The 20829-nt window shown below is 34.0% G+C and overlaps 1 protein-coding gene across 4 annotated transcripts in view; it reads left to right on the plus strand.

The window, feature by feature from the left end:
- LOC105558201 (mitogen-activated protein kinase-binding protein 1) overlaps window positions 1-20829 on the plus strand; it is an 83989-nt gene that overhangs the window by 8824 nt on the left and 54336 nt on the right. For 3 of the 4 annotated variants that reach the window (XM_012005766.1, XM_012005778.1, XM_012005779.1), the window contains exon 2: window positions 12164-12314. In XM_012005766.1, the coding sequence (XP_011861156.1) occupies window positions 12234-12314 (81 nt within the window). In that variant the 5' untranslated portion in view covers window positions 12164-12233. Of the gene's footprint in view, window positions 1-410; window positions 709-12163; window positions 12315-20829 lie in introns of those variants that run through there. The other variant, XM_012005767.1, reaches the window with a different exon arrangement.

Here is a 20829-nt window from a genome sequence, read left to right on the forward strand (position 1 = left end):
CTCTCTCTCTCTCTGCCTCCTCTCTCCCTTTCTCTCCCTCTTATTTTCTTATCCACACCCTCTTTTTTTGGATTTCTTTTCCTTTTCTTCTCTTAATTTTTTCCTGTCTCTTTTCACTCTTTCTTCTCTTCTTTCTACCCCTTTCTTTGTTTCACTCATTCGCTCATACAACTCTCTCTTCCCTCTGTTCCCCTTTTCTCCTGCCATTTTCTTTTGTACTTTCCCAGCTGCCCTGTCATTCCCCTTCTTCCATTTCTTTCACATATATCTATCTTATTTTAAATGCAAATGCAGCTTAACATAGTGTAAGTTAGAAAAATGTTTAAATACTATAGCACTCTTAATAAGTATATTTTATTGTGATTTTTTAGAATATTAATTTTATTAGTAACTATTCTTTCTTCTATAATAAAGAAAATGAGTAAAGGTTATAACCTAATGCTCGTTATCAAGATTACTACTGATAAAGTCCGTTCTTAGACTAAGATAGATAGACTGTGTGTTCTTATGCAACAGCTGACAACATTGAAGGCCAGAGATATTTATGATCAGATACCTTTAGTGCTCTGGAAAGAGGCGATACAGGACTGATATTAATACCCAACTTTATATAAAAAAAAATTTGTAATATGATTTCTAATTTTCTTTTTTTTGGTTGAAGTAATCAAAAAACGAAACACAGGCAGCACAAAGAAATACAAAGTAAAAGTAAGTTGTATTATAAAGTTTTATTTTTATAAAATGAAACACTAATTGTAAACAATAATTAATATTTAACTCGGTCCTTTTCAGATATAAATCAAATTGAAACTTGAACGCCATTTTTATGACCTTGTCAAGGTAGTGGCCATTATATTACTAAGTGAATCCATATACCGTATTTTCCTACCGTGTACTGCGCGCCGTTATTATCAGACATATAACACAGATTTTCCCCTAGGTGGGATCACTATCGTCAGTGAATTCATTTGTGTTCTAAAATTACTAAAACACTAATTATAAGTTTGGTAAATATGCAGAAAACGTCCCATCTCACTGATTTTGTTGCCACTCAGGTATGTTGTAGGGGAGAGTTTTCTGAATAATTCCCCGCAGGAATCAAGTGGGGGACGGCATTGGTTTAGGAGATATAACAAATTGAAAACTGAAATTTTTAATACGTTTTTTTGGTAAATATTTAGATAAGGTCAATCAAATGAACTTGATCTTGATATATGTTGTCAAGATCATGACTACGAGGGATTTTCAAGAAGTTTTAGCCGTCAGCCGTTCTTTGTTAAAAAGTTATAAACAAAAAAATGTTTAACGAATAAAATATAATTTTCTGACATCCTATATACATTATATACTTTCGTTTACTTTGGGTGCTTTCCAATTGCAATATCCCTAGACACTTTCGTGCACACGGCGATACAAATGGCGTTCCAATTGTCACAAATGTCGACACACCTCTACACATTCGTACTCAGCCTGAGGGCTACTAGTCGGCTGTGTAAACTTGTGTTTTCTAGTGACAAATAATAGTTACTAAGTACGGCGGCTACAAGTGGTCGGCATATTCCTTCGCTACGACGGTTTACTATATAAAAGGGAAAAAAAGAAGTGAGGTTACGTTTGATATCATTCTGGCGCATAAGTAATACCGAAGTGGGAGGAGGAAAAAACGCAAGTACGGCACACATTTTTTTCTTTTTACTCAACAATGAACAACGGCAATATTCAGAGTATTATTGAGGTAATAAATATTTTGAATCAACATTAGGTGACGCAGTTTCGATCACCACCATGGATTAAAAATACCAAGCATGGATACTATACTACTTTGTGTACTCTTTGTGGTATATTTTGTTCCAATTGAGTCGTGCACATCGCGACACTTTGTGTCTTCTTGTGTACGTTTGTGTTAAAAAGTGTAAAATAATTGGAAAGCACCCCTTCAGTATTGAAAGCAGGTAAGGAAAGAGCGAGGGCGCGGGGGGATGGCAAAACTAATTCCACGCGTTGTACGGTTCCACATGGGTTTACAACTTTCCATGTGAAGCAAGATTTACTCCACACCTTAGACATGGTTTGGGTATGGTTATATTTAACGAAGTTCAATTATTGAAAATTTTTGTGTATTTAACACATAAAATTTACATACACAAAATTTTTCAATAATTGAAACACCATTGCAACAGCATATTTCTGAGACTAAATCAAGTAAAAAAGTCCTGTACTACTTTTCCCTCCGACGAACAGTTATCGAGATATTACAAACTAAACATTGAAAAAGTTATAAATTTTCTCTTGACTACCTCAAAAAGTATTAGGCAAATAAAAAAATGTTTCAGACAAAAGTTGTTTATATTAATGAGTAGAATAAGATAGTATAATAAACAATAGGGAGTTTCATTTTAAAAAATGACGGCGACCTCCATGTAACCATAAAAAATTTATTTTTTTCGAAAATTTATTTTACCATTATATAGCCCTTTTTAAACCGTACAACTTTTGTCTGAAAGACTTTTCCGTATCTTCCATATTTTTCGAGATATTTCACCGGTCCGGTACTTTTTCCTCACCCTGTATGTGAGATATAGAGTGGATCTCGCTTGCTCGGTCAGTCTGCGCCGTGAGAAGACGCACGCGCGCATTTTTTGACAAGGGCAAAACATTATCCACCTTCTCTATAATTTAATATTTTTCTTTATCATTTTAATAAAAATTACTGAGAAAAAGTATTAAAATTTTAGTTTTCAATTTGTTATATCTTCTAAACCAATGCCGTCCCCCACTTGATTCTTGCGGGGAATTACTCAGAAAATTCTCCCTTACAACATACCTCAGTAGCAACGAAATCTGTGAGGTGGGATCTTTTCTGCATATTTACCGTAAGTTTTTATACTGATAACGTAATTTGGAAGTTTTATAATCTCCACGAGGATTTGTCACTAGAAAGAGATTTCTATACTGCTTCGCAATATAACGTAAAGCGACAATGCAACTTACAATTCAATGTGCGCTCATATCTATTATTATCTATTCGTAATTCATTCAAATTCGTGCCTAGCAGCTATAATAATTGAATAATCTTATATCGCTCCTCTACTGGTATGTTAGGTAGATGGTATCGAAATATTTAGCCTTGATCATTCATGAATCAATGAGTTTGCAATAGAACATATTTATAATTTGTTTGCGTTTTTTATTAATCCTTCCTCTATAAAAACAGTACCTCATAAAACGCCCGAAGTGCGTTCTAGGTCGTGCTTGTATTGTTGCCGCTTTTCCGCGATACTGATTGGCCTTTGCGAGTCTCGCCGGCCGAGGTGTGTCGCATTCGCGTAATGACGTGACGGAAGTTTTATATTAATTTATATAAATTGTTGAATTATATATCAAATTGTAATCAAGAAATAAATAAGAAAAGCAGTGGAAGCGCGCGCATCAACGCGCACTGCATGCTAGTCCACTTTCCACTCCACTTCTAAAAAAGGCATACATATAAGTCGATTAGTCGCATATCTCGAAGTATTGTTGTCGCTTTTCCGCGATGCTGATTGACTGTCTCGCTTGTGCGATACGACATACTTCAGTCGTGTTATTTGCAGCTGTCAAACCATGCGAATTTTTAGAGAGAGCAAATGGCGCGCGCGAAGCACGCGCTTGTCCTTTGCTAAAAAAGAGATGTTACCAGCGCGAACGTCGTTAATATCGAACAGTTAAGGCCCTTCTCCGCGATGCCGATTGATTTTCTTGAAGCACGATGAGCTTCACTTCTCTTTTAGGTTCAGAGTAAATGAAGGTTTACAATTTAGAAATACTAGACATGACAGAACGCGCGCTTCGCGCGCGCTGTTTGTGGTCAAGCATTGTGTATTTTTAAGAATTTGTACACACGCGAAGAGAGAGAGAGAGAGAGAGAGAGAGAGAGGGAGAGGGAGAGGGAGAGGGAGAGACAGAGACAGAGACAGAGAGAGGTAATTATATGCGCAACGTCACTTTAAAATAAAAAGTCATATGTCACTTACTGATACGAGTCGCAACAGCAAAGTTGTACATCGCTAACTATATATGTTAAACTGTAACAATACAAAAATGTATACGATTATTATAGACTAATTATGCAAAATCGAAACTATTGTATTAAATATACTTTATATTTTATATTTAAAAAAATGGGTATTTATTAAAACAATTATATAGAATACTGAAAGTCTTCCTTTTAAATATGAACTCACAAAATTTTATACGTATGGTTTTGTCTCTAACACTTATTCGAATGCTCGTTGGAATCATTTGAATAAATAAAATAAAAGCACAGAACAGATGATTCATTTTGCACAAATAGCAAATAACAAAAATGTAAGACCTTTACCTTACGATTTCTCTGCCGTTGCCCGATGCCGCCTAGGCCTGCTCCTCCTCTCAGATTTTCTTGTTGCACTTACACTCACAGCACTCACTCGCTAAAATCGATCGCGCGAAATTTCGGACACTCCCGTACGCGATGTAAAATACCGTGAAAGCAGTAAGCGGCGTTCTTTACTTCCTGCCCGTTCGAATTGCGAAGAACGACAGAGCGAATTACGTCGTGAACGCCGAAGTCGCACAAATTTCTCTCCCCGAAAATAGAATAGATTACACGAAATCGATAGATAGTTAAAAGCGCGGTGCGTAAACGAGATGTAACCGCGACAAAGTACCACGGTTTACATTCATGTTTTAGATGAGTTGGTCTCGTGAAATATCTATATACACGTTGATAAAGAGCCGTTGCTTCAACATGCAATTCGTTTCTCATTACAAGTTTTAGAATCTTAATAATTAATCGAGTAACGTTACTTGTCACTGATAAAGGTGTACAAATCAATAGCGTTTTATCCCTACATTCTTCGCGATCGAGTCTTGGAAACCGGTAATGTAAAAATAATATCACGCACGGGACAACTCCGCTGCTGCCTGCCGGCTCGACGTTCGGCGAGCGAGTGATAAGTACGGAATTTTCCATTACGTACATGGGCCAACGAATTCTCAACGTTTTTTTGTTGTTTTTCACTCGGCGCGGTGACGTACAATGTTTTTGCGTACCATCATTGTACCTGAAGGTCGCCGCGCTCTCACTCGCTCGCCGAACGTCGAGCCGGCAGGCAGCAACAAGAGTCGCTCCGTGCGTGGTATTGTTTTTGCGTTGTCGGTTTCCAAGACTCGATCGTGAAGAATGTAAGGATAAAACGCTATTGATTTGGACTCCTTTATCAGTGACAAGTAACGCTACTAGATTAATTATTAAGTTTCTAGAATTTGTAATGAGAAACGAATTGCGCGTTGAGGCGACGGCTCTTTATTAACGTGTACAATGGATATTTTACGAGACTAACTCATCTAAAATATGAAAGTAAACCGTGGTTCGTTGTCGCGGTTACATCTCGTTTACGCACCGCGCTTTTAACTATCTATCGATTTCGTGTAATCTGTTCCATTTTCGGGAAGAGAGAGATATTTGTGCGACTTCGGCGTTCGCGCTGTAATTCGCTCTGTCGTTCTTTGCAACTCGAACGGGCAGGAAGTAAAGAACGTCGCTTACTGCATTTCACGGTATTTTACATCGCGTACGGGAGTGTTCGAAATTTCGCGCGATCGAGTGAGTGTAAGTGCAACAAGAAAATCTGAGAGGAGGAGTAGGCCTAGGCGGCATCGGGCAACGGCAGAGAAATCGTAAGTTAAGTGTCTTACATTTTTGTTATTTGCTAATTGTGCAAAATCTGTTCTATGCTTTTATTTTATTTATTCAAATGATTCGAACGTGGATTCGAATAAGTGTTAGAGACAAAACCATACGTATAAAATTTTGTGAGTTCATATTTAAAAGGAAGACTTTCAGTATTCTATATATTATAATTGTTTTAATAAATACCCATTTTTTTAAATATAAAATATAAAGTATATTTAATACTATAGTTTCGATTTTGCATAATTAGTCTATAATAATCGTATACATTTTTGTATTGTTACAGTTTAACATATATGTATAGTTAGCGATGTAAACTTTGCTGTTGCGAACCGTATCAGTGAGTGACAAATTACTTTTTATTTTAACTTGACGTTGCGCATACAATTACTTCTTCACGTGTATACAAATTCTTAAAAATATACAATGCTTGAGCACAAACTGCGCGCGCGAAGCGCGCGTTTTATCGTTTCTAGTCCTCTATAAAAAAAGGCATGAAACACCCGAAGTGCATTCTCGGTCGTACTCGTATTGTTGCCGCTTTTCCACGATGCCGATTGACCTTTGCGAGTCTCGCTGGCCGAAGTGTGTCGCATTCGCGTAAGTAATGACGTGACGGAAGTTTTATATTAATTTATATAAATTGTTGAATTATATATAAAATTGTAATCAAGAAATAAGTAAGAAAAGCAGTGGAGACGCACGCGTCAGCGCGCACTGCGTGCTAGTTCCTAATAAAAAAAGTCATGTTTACTTTTGAAGCTATCAGGAGTCGGGGGTAGTTTTTGAACGAACAACGAAGGTACAAAATCTGCAACTTTATATTTTCGCGGTACAGATGATCCCTAATCGAATCTATGGGCAGCGATTGATTCTGTTCGTGGAAAAGGGCACTTTACTCTGGATCTTAATAGGGCTGAGTTCAATAGGGGTTGTTTTAGCAAAATGGATAAATATATTAATTTTCTTTTTATGGTACAAATTAGTACAAATTAGTACAAATTAGTACAAATTCAGTTCTTTGTTTTTCTGTCTTTGGTTTCTTTTTTTTGCTTTTTTGTGGTCCTGCTAGCTTAATATTAAGGTAGCAGCGCCATGGATTTTTTCGAAACGGCACGAGGTACAAAATTATTGTGAGTGGTACAAATTAGTACAAAATGAGTACTAAATAATCCGATAGATCTAAGTGTTTTCTGCTGATTTGGTCCTTCTAGCTTAGTGGAGGTAAAAAAATTGAAATCGTAACTCTCAATAATTAAGCAGCTTCTGCAAAACGATACATCAGTTGATATATACTTTCCTTAATTATTTTGTCCCGAAAAAATGTTTTTAATTAATTGCGTGAAATTAATAACTGCTTAATAACTAAAAATACAACAATGCTTTAAAAGTTACTTTATCAAATTCACTTTTCTTTATAAGTTTCTTATACAGTTGTCTTTTATAATATTATAGTACTATTTTTCTGTGAATTTCAGCTGGTTTCGTTTATAGTAATACAGTATTGTTCGATATTAATCTACATAGCGTATCATATCTCCACGCTTATTAACTACAAATAGAATAGTGCAAGTCTGACACTGTTATTGCAAACATAGATGCGTAAGATTTTTCCAGATTTGCAGTTGAGTTGACATTATTATCTCATCCACCAAACATTTTAAATAAAAAATAATTGTCTTTAGTTCTTTATTTACTTTGATATTTAATTTCTTTGCTGCGTAGATTTATTATTGCTATCAATTAAATTTGGTGTAAATTTGAAAATAACTCAGCTAACGGATATTAATTTTATATAACGAGATAAATAGAAACTTGTCATGCGAGTGCTGATATTCCAGTGTATCATAATGAAGCAAGGAACAATAGGATCCATTTTAACGATGGGTTATTCATCTCACAATCACGTTTTTCTTCTTTCATGTTTCACCGTACGGTTACAACCGTTCGGCACGCAGTCGCACGTCATTGTTATGCAAATGATTTTTGCGCAACCGGATAACTAGGGAGTGAAGTAAATGGCCGCGTGAGATATGGAAACATTTCCAGGTCTTTCTAGGCATTTTTTGCAACTTTCTATACGATTATTTGAGATTTTTTATTTAATTTTCTCTTACATTTTTAAGTTGATGTTGCTTGTCTTGGGTAGGTAATTTTTCTTTTAGAATACTGTGTCTATGAAGATATAATTTGTATTATATTTCGTTAATTTAAAAAAAACAGTGATCATTCTCCCGTAGCTTTTTTAGAGATATGAAAAAATTATAATTACGAAAGTTTGAGTCTTAAGAAATGCTCTGACATTCTATTTAGTCTTGCATGAGTGAAAATACCAGTAAGACGGGTGATCACTTTTCTAAAATATCTAAGAGTTTCACTCCATAAATCGTTAGCTCTAAAGCTTCTTTGGTCAACCTTAGTAATAGTAGCACGCGTGTAAAAATACATGCTATCCTCTTGTAGGGAACTGTATATAAAATGATCCCCTTCTGGGAGAAATCAATTAATAGTATGAAATAATGTGTTTTTGAGTGGTTATTTAACTACAACTAATCGAACGGAGGTTTGAATAAATACTGATAGATGTATAGCTATTTGTTTTTGTACCAAAATTGTATAGAGATTATTTGGTATCAGGAGTATATAAAACGTTTCCTGGAGATTATTTTACCTCCAGTGTATTAAGGATCGAATAAAGGACACAAAAATCAGGCATAAAATTAAATAAAAAATTTTGGACATTAGATTAAACTACAAATGTCGAGAAAATGTGGGAGATACAAATCACATGTTTATGCTTCGCGCCTCACGCAGTCATACACACGCAACGCCATCTCACTCTTACCACCATTACCCCCCGAACTTCCGCTGCGAAAGAAAATAACAATTATAAAAATTTATAAAATCATGATACGATAAACTTATCAATAGAATTACAAATATCAAATGTCACAAGAATAATCACCAGTATTGTTTTTGTCTATTCCTGCGCATTGCTCGTGACACCAATGCAAACAAATGCAACATCTTATTCAACTTTTTCCTTTTGTATCTCTCCAAAAACTACAGTTACAAAATATGTATTATTTTGTATCACTTTCCTCCACTAAAGATTCATCTTTAAATTCGTCTCTTTCCACGAGAGAAGTGTCTTCCTAGTTTTTTTTGTTAATTTTTAATCGTTTTCCTTTTCCTTTGTTTTTTTCATAAATTTTTTAACTTTTTTATTTCTCGTAGTCTTTGTTTTTCTTGTTTATTTTTTGTTTTGTTTCTAGAACGAATAACAAAAAGATTAGAGTAAAATGATCCTGGGATTTTTTTGTACACGCATGGAGACATTATTTTGTGCCAAATAACATTTTGTCATTTTTATATTTGAATCTAACCTAAAATTAAGCCAGCAATCAAATCACTATAAAAATATAAACTTAATTAGTACTGAAGTATAGTAGTAATGACAAAATATAATAATCATTCATGACTATATCATACCGTGTATTCAAATTTACTCTCACCTTACATCAGACTGGCAAACTTTATACTTTTTTCTTTAAAAACTTAATGGTACATTGACGCGATCCACTGTTCCATTTGATTGGCATTTTAATTCCTACGAAGAAGTCACTTAATGTTTCTGTGAGAAGGCGCTATTGTTTTCGTTAAAATCGGAGATCGTTTTACATCGAGGGATTATTTCGTACACGTTTCCCCTATATACCTAATTTAGAAAAATCCCCTAATTTAGAGAAAAATCAACAAATTTCAAACGACGATAACTTGGTAAATAATAAAAATATAAAGGTCTATAAAATATAAAAATAAATCTTGGAATTTCTACTTTGAGAAGCGATGCATTTCAATGTTACAGGATAAATTTATTGAAAATGACGGATGACAAAACAAAGGTATGTAAAATTGAGAAATAATGGTTTGAGTTTGTCACGGCGCATGGCGTAAGTCAAATGTCGCAAGTCAATGATATAGAAAGTATATGATAGTACAGAGTTTTCTCTTTAAAATGCATTTTTAATGATCGCGATACGATGATTTTTCGCAAAGTTATTCACATTTAAAGTAAAAAGCTGCCTTCATATTCGAATGCGAATATCTCGGGGAACAATCATCGTATCGAGATGAATAAAAAAGCATTTTAAAGAGGAAACTGTGTACTATCATATGCTTTTTATACCATTGACTTGCGACATTTGATTCATGCCCGGTGCCGTTGCAAACTCGGACCATTATTTTTTAATTTTGCATGCTCTTGTTTTGTCATCCGTCATTTTGACAAAATTCTATAATATATATATACATATATAATATATATATGTATACCTGTACAAATTTGATATTCACTTAGTGAATATTATGAGAAAAATAAGATGTATTATTAATTAAATATTTTTAAAAGTAAAATCTTTTTTAATTTTTCTTTGTCTAACAATAAGCATGTAACAATTTAATGTATAGTGACGAATGTGTTCGTGATGCATATTTATAATATATGAACATTGATCATTCAATCGGATATAACATTTAATCTTTTCGAAATGCATTACACTTAATGTTCTCATAGAGAAAATAATAATCATATAGTAATTATACACTTGATCTAGTGAATCACATAAGTGTTGTGCGCAAATTCTGCTTACTAACCAAATAGAATACGTTTGTTATGGATCATTTGATAAATGGGTCGCTATGGATTGATGATTGTCATTGATGCTGTTATGAAGAAAGGTCAGCGACATCAAAAGTCCTTCAATTGTGCAGATTATGTCAGCATTTAGCACATCAGCTTTTACTTTTTGCTTGCTTTTACTTCAAAGGGTATATTTTTAATGTCATACGATACTATTTTGAGTACGAAATCATTACTTTTCGGGTAAAAGTCGTGTTCAAAATTTGAGAGAGAATTTTTGAGAAAGTCAAATCATTCTCCAAATATATAATTAATGGCAAGTCAAATTTTCAAAAATAAAATTTGGAAAAAATTGGTCAAGATCCTAGCTTGGGTTTAGATATTTCAATTTATTGATTTCAGAGTACGTGAATTGTCTTTCCCTATCTTATAATTACAGCAGGCGAACGGTGAATCTCCAGCCCTAAAGATATAATCTATATTTTTCCCAGAATTTTGTAGAATAACTTTGTCAAATATCGTCCAGATCAGTCCATGGGTATTGAATTGTTTAAAGAACATACAGACAGAATTTTACCATTATATATTTTTAAATATTTTTGTTTAGATTCTCCAATTTTTGTCTAAAAAGAAAAAGATATTATTGTTTTATTTCATGAAAGTTACTTTCAAGAAAAACAGTTAAACAGTAATGGGTTTTTGGGCAGAGTAAAATACTGTTTAGATACGTAATACATATTTAATGTCCAATAATGTTTGAATACCGGTATTACGTAAATAATACACAGTTTTGAGGATTTACAATATGCGATGCGCATGGTCGTGTGATCGAGCCTCGAACGGACGAAGAAGGAGAAGGAAGAGGAAGTAGATGAACAAATGAAAAAGTTACTATCAATACAGAGGCTCCGACCCGCGAAATCAAACTATACTACTTTCCTCAAAGTACACGGAGATCATTTATTCCCACAAATAATTTTTCCAACATTAATTTTGTAATTTAAGCGCGGTTCAGTTTTTTAATATCGACTTGTCAATATTTAGAATGCCCTCCTAGTTGATACCATTGATAATTAAAAAATCTTGGAAAAATTAATTTATCATTATTTATACTTCATGCATCATTGTTTTTTGTTAATTTTGGCACAATAGATCGCTATTCTACTTCTTTGAAAGTACTGCAGTTTACTGCGGAATTTGCGTAGGTCACGATCTCCCACGATCTAGGCACACATTTACTCTTACTTTCGCTCAACAACTTGCCATGTATGGGCTTATCAGTACCATCTAGAAATTTGATTCCTGAAGAATCTGAGGAAGTTCCGAAATATTGATTTGTCATGCTGATTTGTTAGAACAGCGAATCCCATCGTTGCCAACCAATCCATGACATTTTGATTAACTTATCTTTTAAAAATACACAAAGTATATATTGTTACATTAGACTGAAATAGACATCTACATATACATGTATAAATACAATATATGATGTCTATTTAGTTAGAATGTCAACATGAGCATAATCATGTGAGATATACAGAGGATCAATAAAATCAGGATTAGAGCAATAAATTAGCATATAAAGAGTACTAATTCCTCCGTGCATCTTATATAATTATGCCTATGTTGGCATTCCTGTTTAATAATGGTCAATATATCTATTAATGTTCAGTAAAAAATAATGCGAGATAATTTATGTTTATGAATCTAATTTAGTCAGGAGGGGCATTTTTATTTATTTATTGCAGCTCTTTACAAAAGTTATATTAAACGTGAAACATTAATTAAAAAAAACATAATTGTTGCAGGGACTGAAATGAGATCGGAACATTCTTGCAAAAATGACAACCTAATGAAAGAACAGGATTTGCTGTTATAATGGAACCACCACTCACGAGCAAGGTCCTTCGGGCCCCGAATTTAAAAAGGGGCCAGGAAAATATTAAAATACAAGATAGGGTAAGTTTTGACTCTCAGTATCCTACTCATCTTTCTATATTATAGTCTGTACTTTATAGTCAAATCTTTCAAGTCGGAAATCAAAATAGTCAATTATCTATCAAACAATTTAATATCTTAACATTATTTTGAGTCTTTTAATTCATTATCTTGAATGTTTCGCATTAATTTCTATTTATATTCCAATAGTGTAGAATGAAAGTTATTTCACTTGTGTATACAATTTTTATTCCACGTATAGCAGAAAAATATATAGTAATAATGCTAGCTAGAAAGATACTAAAAATACAAATTGTGCTCATACGAGTATATCAGGTATAATAGAAAGGTAGAAATTTGTATGACTGTGTACTAAAAATAATATAATATACATGCACGTATGTATGCACACGCATACGCACACCACACGCACACACACGCATACATATTGTATGTACATGTATGTACACTCACCGGCAGTGTCGGTTTTAGCAACATTGGCGCTCTGAGCAAGATTATCGTGGCGTCCATTCAAATTCAAGGGCTCGAAATTCTTGCGAAAGAAAAGACAGGATAATAATATCGAACGACGAACCCCATTTTGTTTTTATATTTTGGGGAATCTCTCTCACTCTCAAACTAGGTGAAACCAGGCAGCGGCGCCCCTACAGATTTGGCGCCCTGGGCGACCGCCCAACCGCGTCCCGCCCTAACGCCGGTACTGTTCATCGGCGGAAATGCCGTCTGTGTCCGTGAGACTCGTACACAACGTCGGATCTCGTATACACTCCCGCCTGTAGGTGAGGTACCGAAAGTGGGGATTGCTACTGAAGCGGTAGGAGCGCGCCCGGATCTTGAGACATGTCAACAAATACACCATTTTGCATGTCTGCCGAGTCCGGCCTTCCGCTCCTCCGTGCACTTATTGGCTCAGGCGTTTTTCTTAATTACGCGATAATAATTACGGATTTTGTAAAATGGTATATAACTTTTCTTCTCAGTTTGACCCAATCTACTATAATCTTTGGAATGGTCCAAAACGAATCCGACACCCTGTATATTCAACATATGATATGTTTAATATATAATATTATTGATATGTGTGTTATTGCGGAAAATAAGATAAATTCCTTTACGAACAGAGCATATAGCTAACAGCATATAGCTCGCCTACAGGGGAGAGTGTGCGCGTGGTCTTGATCGATGTGTGCGGGTCACATGGATAGGACCGGCATTTCTGCCGGTTTATGGTATAATGCGGCTTCTCTCGCTTACACGGCTCGCGAGGAGGATGGTAGATCTCAACGACTCCCACCACATTTCCTCACTACCGTTGCTATGTTTGTGTCCCCCCAGTCCCCGCAGCTCGGACGCGCTCCTACCGCTTGAGCAGCAATCATAGACTTATATACTAGACTGCGTCATTCGTAGGAGGCGTCGGTCGTAAGATATAGAAAGAGAGGAAGAGCTAAACCTCGAGCTATAGGGATGGCGCAGTCTAGTAATATAAGTCAATGGCAGCAATCCCCATTTTCGGTACCTTATCTACAGGCGGGAGTGTGTGCGAAACCCGACGTTGTGTGCAAGTCTCACGGACACGGACGGCATTTCCGCCGATGAGTGTATACACCCTCGTATGTGCACAATCTTTCGTCCCGAAAGCAGAGGTCGGTGTGGTGTGGAACTTGCTTCACGGAAAGTTGCAAACCCATGTGAAACCGTACAATGGTGGAAGTAGCTTGGCCTTGAAAACATGGGTCGGTGTGGGGTGGATCACGCTTTGCATGGAAAGTCATAAATTCATGTACCGTATAACGGTCGAAGTAGTTTTGTCCCGAAAACAGGGGTCAGTGTGGGATGCAACTTGCTTCGCCTAGAAAATTGCAAACCCATGTGAAACAGTACAATAGTGGAAGTATATGCATGGAGACAGCCTGTTCCACCCACAGACTTCTGTACCTCAACTTCTGTACCTCAACTGCTAACTCCTTAGGTAAGCTTATGGAAAATCTGAACCCAGAATATTGCACGTAAGTGGCAAGAGGTACCGATGGAACGTATGTACAGATGGTACATGTTGGGGCACATGTGTGTGCGCGCATGCATGTGCAATTATCGGAACCTTTCGTGACGTATGCGCTACATTTGTAGGTAAGAATTGGACTCACTTGAATTTGAGCAGTTAGCAGTCTAGGTATAGAAGTCTATGGTTCTACTTATCTTGTGGGGAGAGAAGCTTCATTTCGCAAAGATATAACTTAAACCATATCTGAGGTGTGCACTCAGAGGAAGGTCATCTGTTAGATTTTCATGTCAAAATAAAAAAAACGGAAATTAAACTAAATAATTTAAGTTTGAATTACTCAAAAATTTAAATTTACTCAACATACTCAAACATTTAAATAGTATTATGTACCTGTAAAATTATATCTCCAAATTGATGGTGGGTGGTAGTCTAGATGGTAAATTTAAAGACATTCAAAATGTGATGAACTATATCATCAGGAACAATCGCGAAGATATCATCAACGTATCTGTAATATGTCGAAATTTCAAATTCTAATTGTTGTAGGTAATGGGTCTCAAGATCCTCCATAACAATATCAGCTAAAATTGGTGAAAGTGAAGATCCCACAGGACTGCCATAGGATTGAATGTCTTTAATAATTACCATCCTCTTGTTTACTCCTATTAGAACGTAATGGATCGATGTCCTTCTTGGACACTTCAGTGACTAAAAATAATAACGAATTAATAACTAATTAATATAGGAAACCGGCTTTTTCGGGTAGATACGTTAACTTTTTGTCCAACCATCCACAAAAATATAAACTAAACGTTATAATTAGTCTAGTTAACAGAGCAATTTTATTATCTGATGCTCAGTTCCATGAGTCTAACATTGAGATTGTTAAAGATATTTTTAGAAATAATTGCTTTCCGATCGACATCATTAATAAACACATTGATAAACGTCGGAAAGAGTTAAAACACCGTAACACTCTGTTGAATACTGTTGAGCATCCTCCCAAACTCAACTTTAATATACATAACTGCATGCCACTCCCATACATTAAAAACATCAGTGGCGTACATCGTATTCTTAGTAAGTGTGATCTCAGGATTCTCCATACGATACCCAATAAGCTTAACCGAATTATAAAGAAAGGCAAAGACGCTCTGTCTACAGACAAGAGAACCGAAGTTGTATATAAGATTAATTGTAATAATTGTGACGCGTTCTACATAGGACCAACTAAGAGACATCTCGAAACACGAGTTAAAGAGCACTGTAATGACATAAAGAAAACATGAGAGTAATTTATCGGTGGTCAGCTTTCTGCTAATTTATTGGTTAATTATTTACTGGCGAGACAACTAAGTCTTTATTCGTTTTATTTTATAACTTAATTATCGATTTTATAGTTTCTGAGATACACAATTATATGGTTACATAATTACATATATGTATACATTATTGCACAAATATTAAAAGTGCTAGTTCTTATTTAAATTAGACACTTTTAATAAATTTTGATCTTGATATAAAAAAAGCAACTATACATTAATAAGATACATAATAATATAGAATATTCGAAAAATATTTGCATAATTAAACGTGATCAAAATTTACTATAGATCAAAGCGAATGTCATGGAACACGTAATGGTAGATACAGCCATACCGTTACAAACAATAGGAAGTGGCACAGTCGTATATTGCGTTACGTACATACTTGCTAACGGCAGGCAACTAGCTAGTCCACTTTGCTGCACACACAGCTGCACGCGGAGTTCCAAGTCGTTTGGGTAAAAAGTAAAAACATACATATATGTACATATATACTCGTACATATAACATACATATATATATAAAAGAAAGTTCCGATAAGATAAAACAAATATGAGAAAGAAAGGATTAATGCGAGTCAAGTGCTGATGATAAGATGCAATGTTATGTTTTTTAATAAATAAACTTATTACCTTCTCTTGCCTTCCGCATGTCTTTCGGTGAGCCTCTGGTGATGCCTACTCCTTTTATATTACGTCAGACTTATTCAAATTTCTTTTACATAATTTAACCAATCAATTTAATTATTTATTTATTAGCATCTTTATCTTTTATTGAATGTATACTAGTTCAAATATTTTAATCACGACTGGAACTAGTATGAGACTATAGTACCCGATATGCGAGAGAGCTTATTGAGTTTTAAGACATTGGACAACTTTTTGGATAATTGATGACCAAGAATATAGGATATATTTTATGACTGTATGTATTGTAAACATTACTTTTTTTGACAATTTTTGTAGCAATTTTATAAACATGACCGTTTCTTTTTGTGACCATAGTTACTGAAAGTAGTCCATAAAAAGGACCGAAACGTATGAAGAAACTTTAATTAAGTTTCTTAATTAAATATATTTATTCGAAAAATTAACATTGCACCTTATGATCTGCGCTTGGCTCACATTAGCTCTTTCTTTATTATTTCTATTATATCATATACATATACATATATACATACATACATGCAGTCACGCACATACAATACATATGTATATTATACACACATTATCATATATCTTACAATTAGTCTTAAACACTTGGAGGAAATACTGTACATAAAGTAAAATACTATTTCACCTTTTATTTATTGAAAATCCTATTTTTTGCTATTATTTTGATATTATTTGTTTCCAGTCTTTTACAAAAATCTATAATAAATATTTTAATCAACAATTAATTTTTAACTCGGTCCTTTTCAGATATAAATCAAATTGAAACTTAAACGCCATTTAGGACCTGGCATAGGTGGTGGCCATTAAATTACTAAGTGAATCCATATACCGTCTTTTCCCACCCTGTACTGCGCGCCGTTACTTTCGTTTAAGTTTCAATTTGATTTATATCTGAAAAGGACCGAGAGAAACAATCGAGCATAAAATTTTATCGGAAGAAACAAAGGAAATAATATTAATAAGACAAATTTTTAATATTTATTCCATAAAAATTTAATGCAAATTAATTTAATACAAATAAATATTTAATTAAAAGATCGCCTTTTCTAATTTAATTGTGGGATACATATCGATCCTGATTCATGACATCATTGTTTATTAAAACAACTTGGCGCTCAGTCAATCAAGTCAATCAAATTAGTCCAAGTTACTGTTTCCGTCAGACTTACAATTATAAAGATATACATATAATAGTAATTTGATCTAATTCTAATTTGACATCTTATTCACTATCTCTTAGTTCAGAACTTTATTGATTTTATTCAGTACAAAATATAACAAAATATGATAATATTAAAATTAGATAAAATTTAATATTTTTTAAGATATTGTACATTTTATGGCAAATAATACTAAAATTAAGTACAGTTATATTTTGATTTGCAAATATTTCAAATTTGGTTATAACTTTATGCTTTAATGATATTTTTTGTATGCTAGATTGATTTTTATGATTTATAAAATTTTTGTTATCGTCATTATCTCACTTGATAATTAGCAATTCGTGAATCGTGCAGAGCGGATGTAGTGTACGCATCCTGGAAAAAATTACGTTTCGCTTTCCAAATTTTACTTTCTCAGTGCTTAATTGTATACATAAGATAGAATAATAACGTTATTTATTCAAGTTTAAGAATGCCATCACCAAACAATATATTCTCAAGCATCGCGAAGAATTAAGACCTGCAAAGTTGTATTTAAAAAGATGTGAAAAGTTCTTACAAAATTTTTTCGTCCTTTATAATAAAATTTTTATGATAAAATATTATGATCTGTATTCTTTGCAACAAAGATAACAGGTACATAATGTAGAAAATAACGCTTCTCATAAAGACATAATAGATACACTTTCTAAAAAAATGAATTTTTATTTCTCATATACAAAAATGTAAGAAAAGTACATTAAAGTCGTTTTTATCCATCAATCCTGTGCGCGTTTTGCAATAACACTTCGGCTAATGCATTAATACTATAATCTGCAATGAGCAAATCTATTTGCGCGCATAACCAATTTATAAAGTTATTGTAATTTTAATATTTTAAATATATGATATATTTAATATAAAAGTCATCTCAAGGAAATTTCACATACTAATAAATATAAATAATAGTTAATAATTTTTTGCACTATATCTTAATCAATGTGCTGTAGGTATAAAAGAATAATTATACGTCTCGTTGTTGACATCACGTTTATAAGAAGCGAACAATTTTGTGAGTTTCGTCAGTAAAATGTTAAATTGTAAATTGTTTCTGAATCTAGGTTTGGACACTTAAAAATCCGTTCATATAATGTCCCTCGACGATGAAATTCGGACGTAGGCGTCTATTTTACATTTAGTGACCTTCGACAATTGAGAGAACAAGTGAGCAACCCACAGTAATGTTTCGATGTAAGTCAAATATTATGACGATTGATTTTGTGCGCACAAAAGTTTAATCCTTGCAGGTTTTACTTTTTTTTGGAGAATTGGTACACATTTCGTTCAAAGAATAATAAACTTTCAAGTAAGACCCCTATCTAAAACTAAACAACATATGAAAACACGCCAATGTGGGTCACAAGGCAAGATTGTAGGTAGCCCAACTTGCAAATCTTCTATCTTTCTGATTCACAATTTTCAGAAAGATGGAAGATTTGCAAGTTGGGCTATCTACATTTGGCGTGTTCTCATATGTTGTTTACATTTCGTTCAGTTACTTTTACAAGTTTTAAGGGACACTGAATACCAAAATGGAGTCCAAACAAAAAATTTTAATGATTAATTTAATATACGACAAATGCGTGTAATAAAATTATCAAATTTTAATGAAACTTTTTTTTATAGAGGAACGCATATAATTCTATTTCTCGGGGAACTTTAGAAAACATATCCCAATACACAATCCTACATCTTACACAAATAGTTATAGTTGTTTTTTCGGTACTTTTAAATTTACACACACGTGATATTGATCTATACCAAAAACGTATATTAGTAAAGACTATATAGAAAGATTTGAAAGTTTTTACTCTAGTTTATTACGCGCATCTATAAAGTGTCACTCAATAATATTTCTCTATCAATAAAATTATTTTTTCTATCAATGAAAAACAAAAGACTTGAAAATTTATATATTATACATTATGTATAGTTTAAATGTCATTAGAAATGTATACTGTCAATTGTATTTGATTAATCGCCGTATACGAAAATAATATACACAATATCAAATCTTTCATGGTTCATCCGAGAACCTTACAAACTTACTACACGAATAATTTCTTATATTTTGTGTGATTGTACTTATCACTACATTTTTAGTAAAAATTTAAACAATTTGTTTTAAAACGTACCTTAATGACCTTAATGGCCTTACTTTTAAATACAGATATGCTTTTTTTAACATGTTGGAACATTCAGGATGACTCCTAAGAAAGTAAAAAAAAATGTAAGGGTATATATCTTGGTTTATTTTATGAAGAAAATAAATCAACAATTTTAACATAGGTCCTTTAAGATATAAATCAATTAGAAATTAAAGAGGCCGTTTTTAGGACCGGGCATAGGTGTAAGTAGCCAGTTAAATTAAATTATTTAAGTGAATTCATATACCGTATTCTTTTCCAACTTATCCTGTACGCCAGTTACATACTAGTCTTAAAACACAGGTTAATCCCCGTAAGTGGAAGTGTTATCGTTATGGAAGTTTATATATGTTATTGCGGACAATATTACCTACAGCCCCAGTGGTCGAGCTGGTTAAGACGCCCGCACGGATTGAGGGAGGTCCCAGGTTCGAATCCTGGCTGGGGTAATATTTTTCGCAATAAGAATTTTATTAAGGGGGGAAGGGGGTTATCATATTAGATGCTACTGTGTAGCATTATTAAAATAATTTATAAATGTGAATTCACTGACGATAACACTTCCACTTACGGGGATTAACCTGTGTTTTAAGACTAGTAGGTAACTGGCGCACAGGATAAGTTGGAAAAGAATACGGTATATTAATTCACTTAAATAATTTACGAGGGTGAGTCAAAAATTATCTGCACTTTTCGTTCTACAATTTATTTACACAAAAATAGGGGTTCAATGTATATATCATTTTTCAACATAGTCTCCTCCCTTGGCAATCCACTTGGTCCAGCGGTCCACAAGCTTGCGTATTCCTTCCAAGAAGAAGGTTTTCGATTGGTCGCAAAGCCACTTTTGCACCGCTTCCTGCACGTCTACGTCTGTAGAAAATTGGCGACCTCGCAAAGCATCCTTGAGCGGCCCAAACAGATGAAAGTCGGAGGGAGCAAGATCTGGGCTGCAGGAAGCGGTGCAAAAGTGGCTTTGCGACCAACCGAAAATCTTCTTCTCGGAAGGAATACGCAAGCTTGTGGACGGCTAGACCAAGTGCATTGCCAAGGGAGGAGACTATGTTAAAAAATGGTGTACACATTGAACCCCTATTTTTGTGTAAATAAATTGTAGAACGAAAAGTGCAGATAATTTTTGACTCACCCTCGTAATTTAACT

Source organism: Vollenhovia emeryi, unplaced genomic scaffold (genome assembly GCF_000949405.1).
Source record: "Vollenhovia emeryi isolate VEMERY1.0 unplaced genomic scaffold, V.emery_V1.0 DF939366.1, whole genome shotgun sequence".
NCBI lineage: Eukaryota > Metazoa > Arthropoda > Insecta > Hymenoptera > Formicidae > Vollenhovia > Vollenhovia emeryi.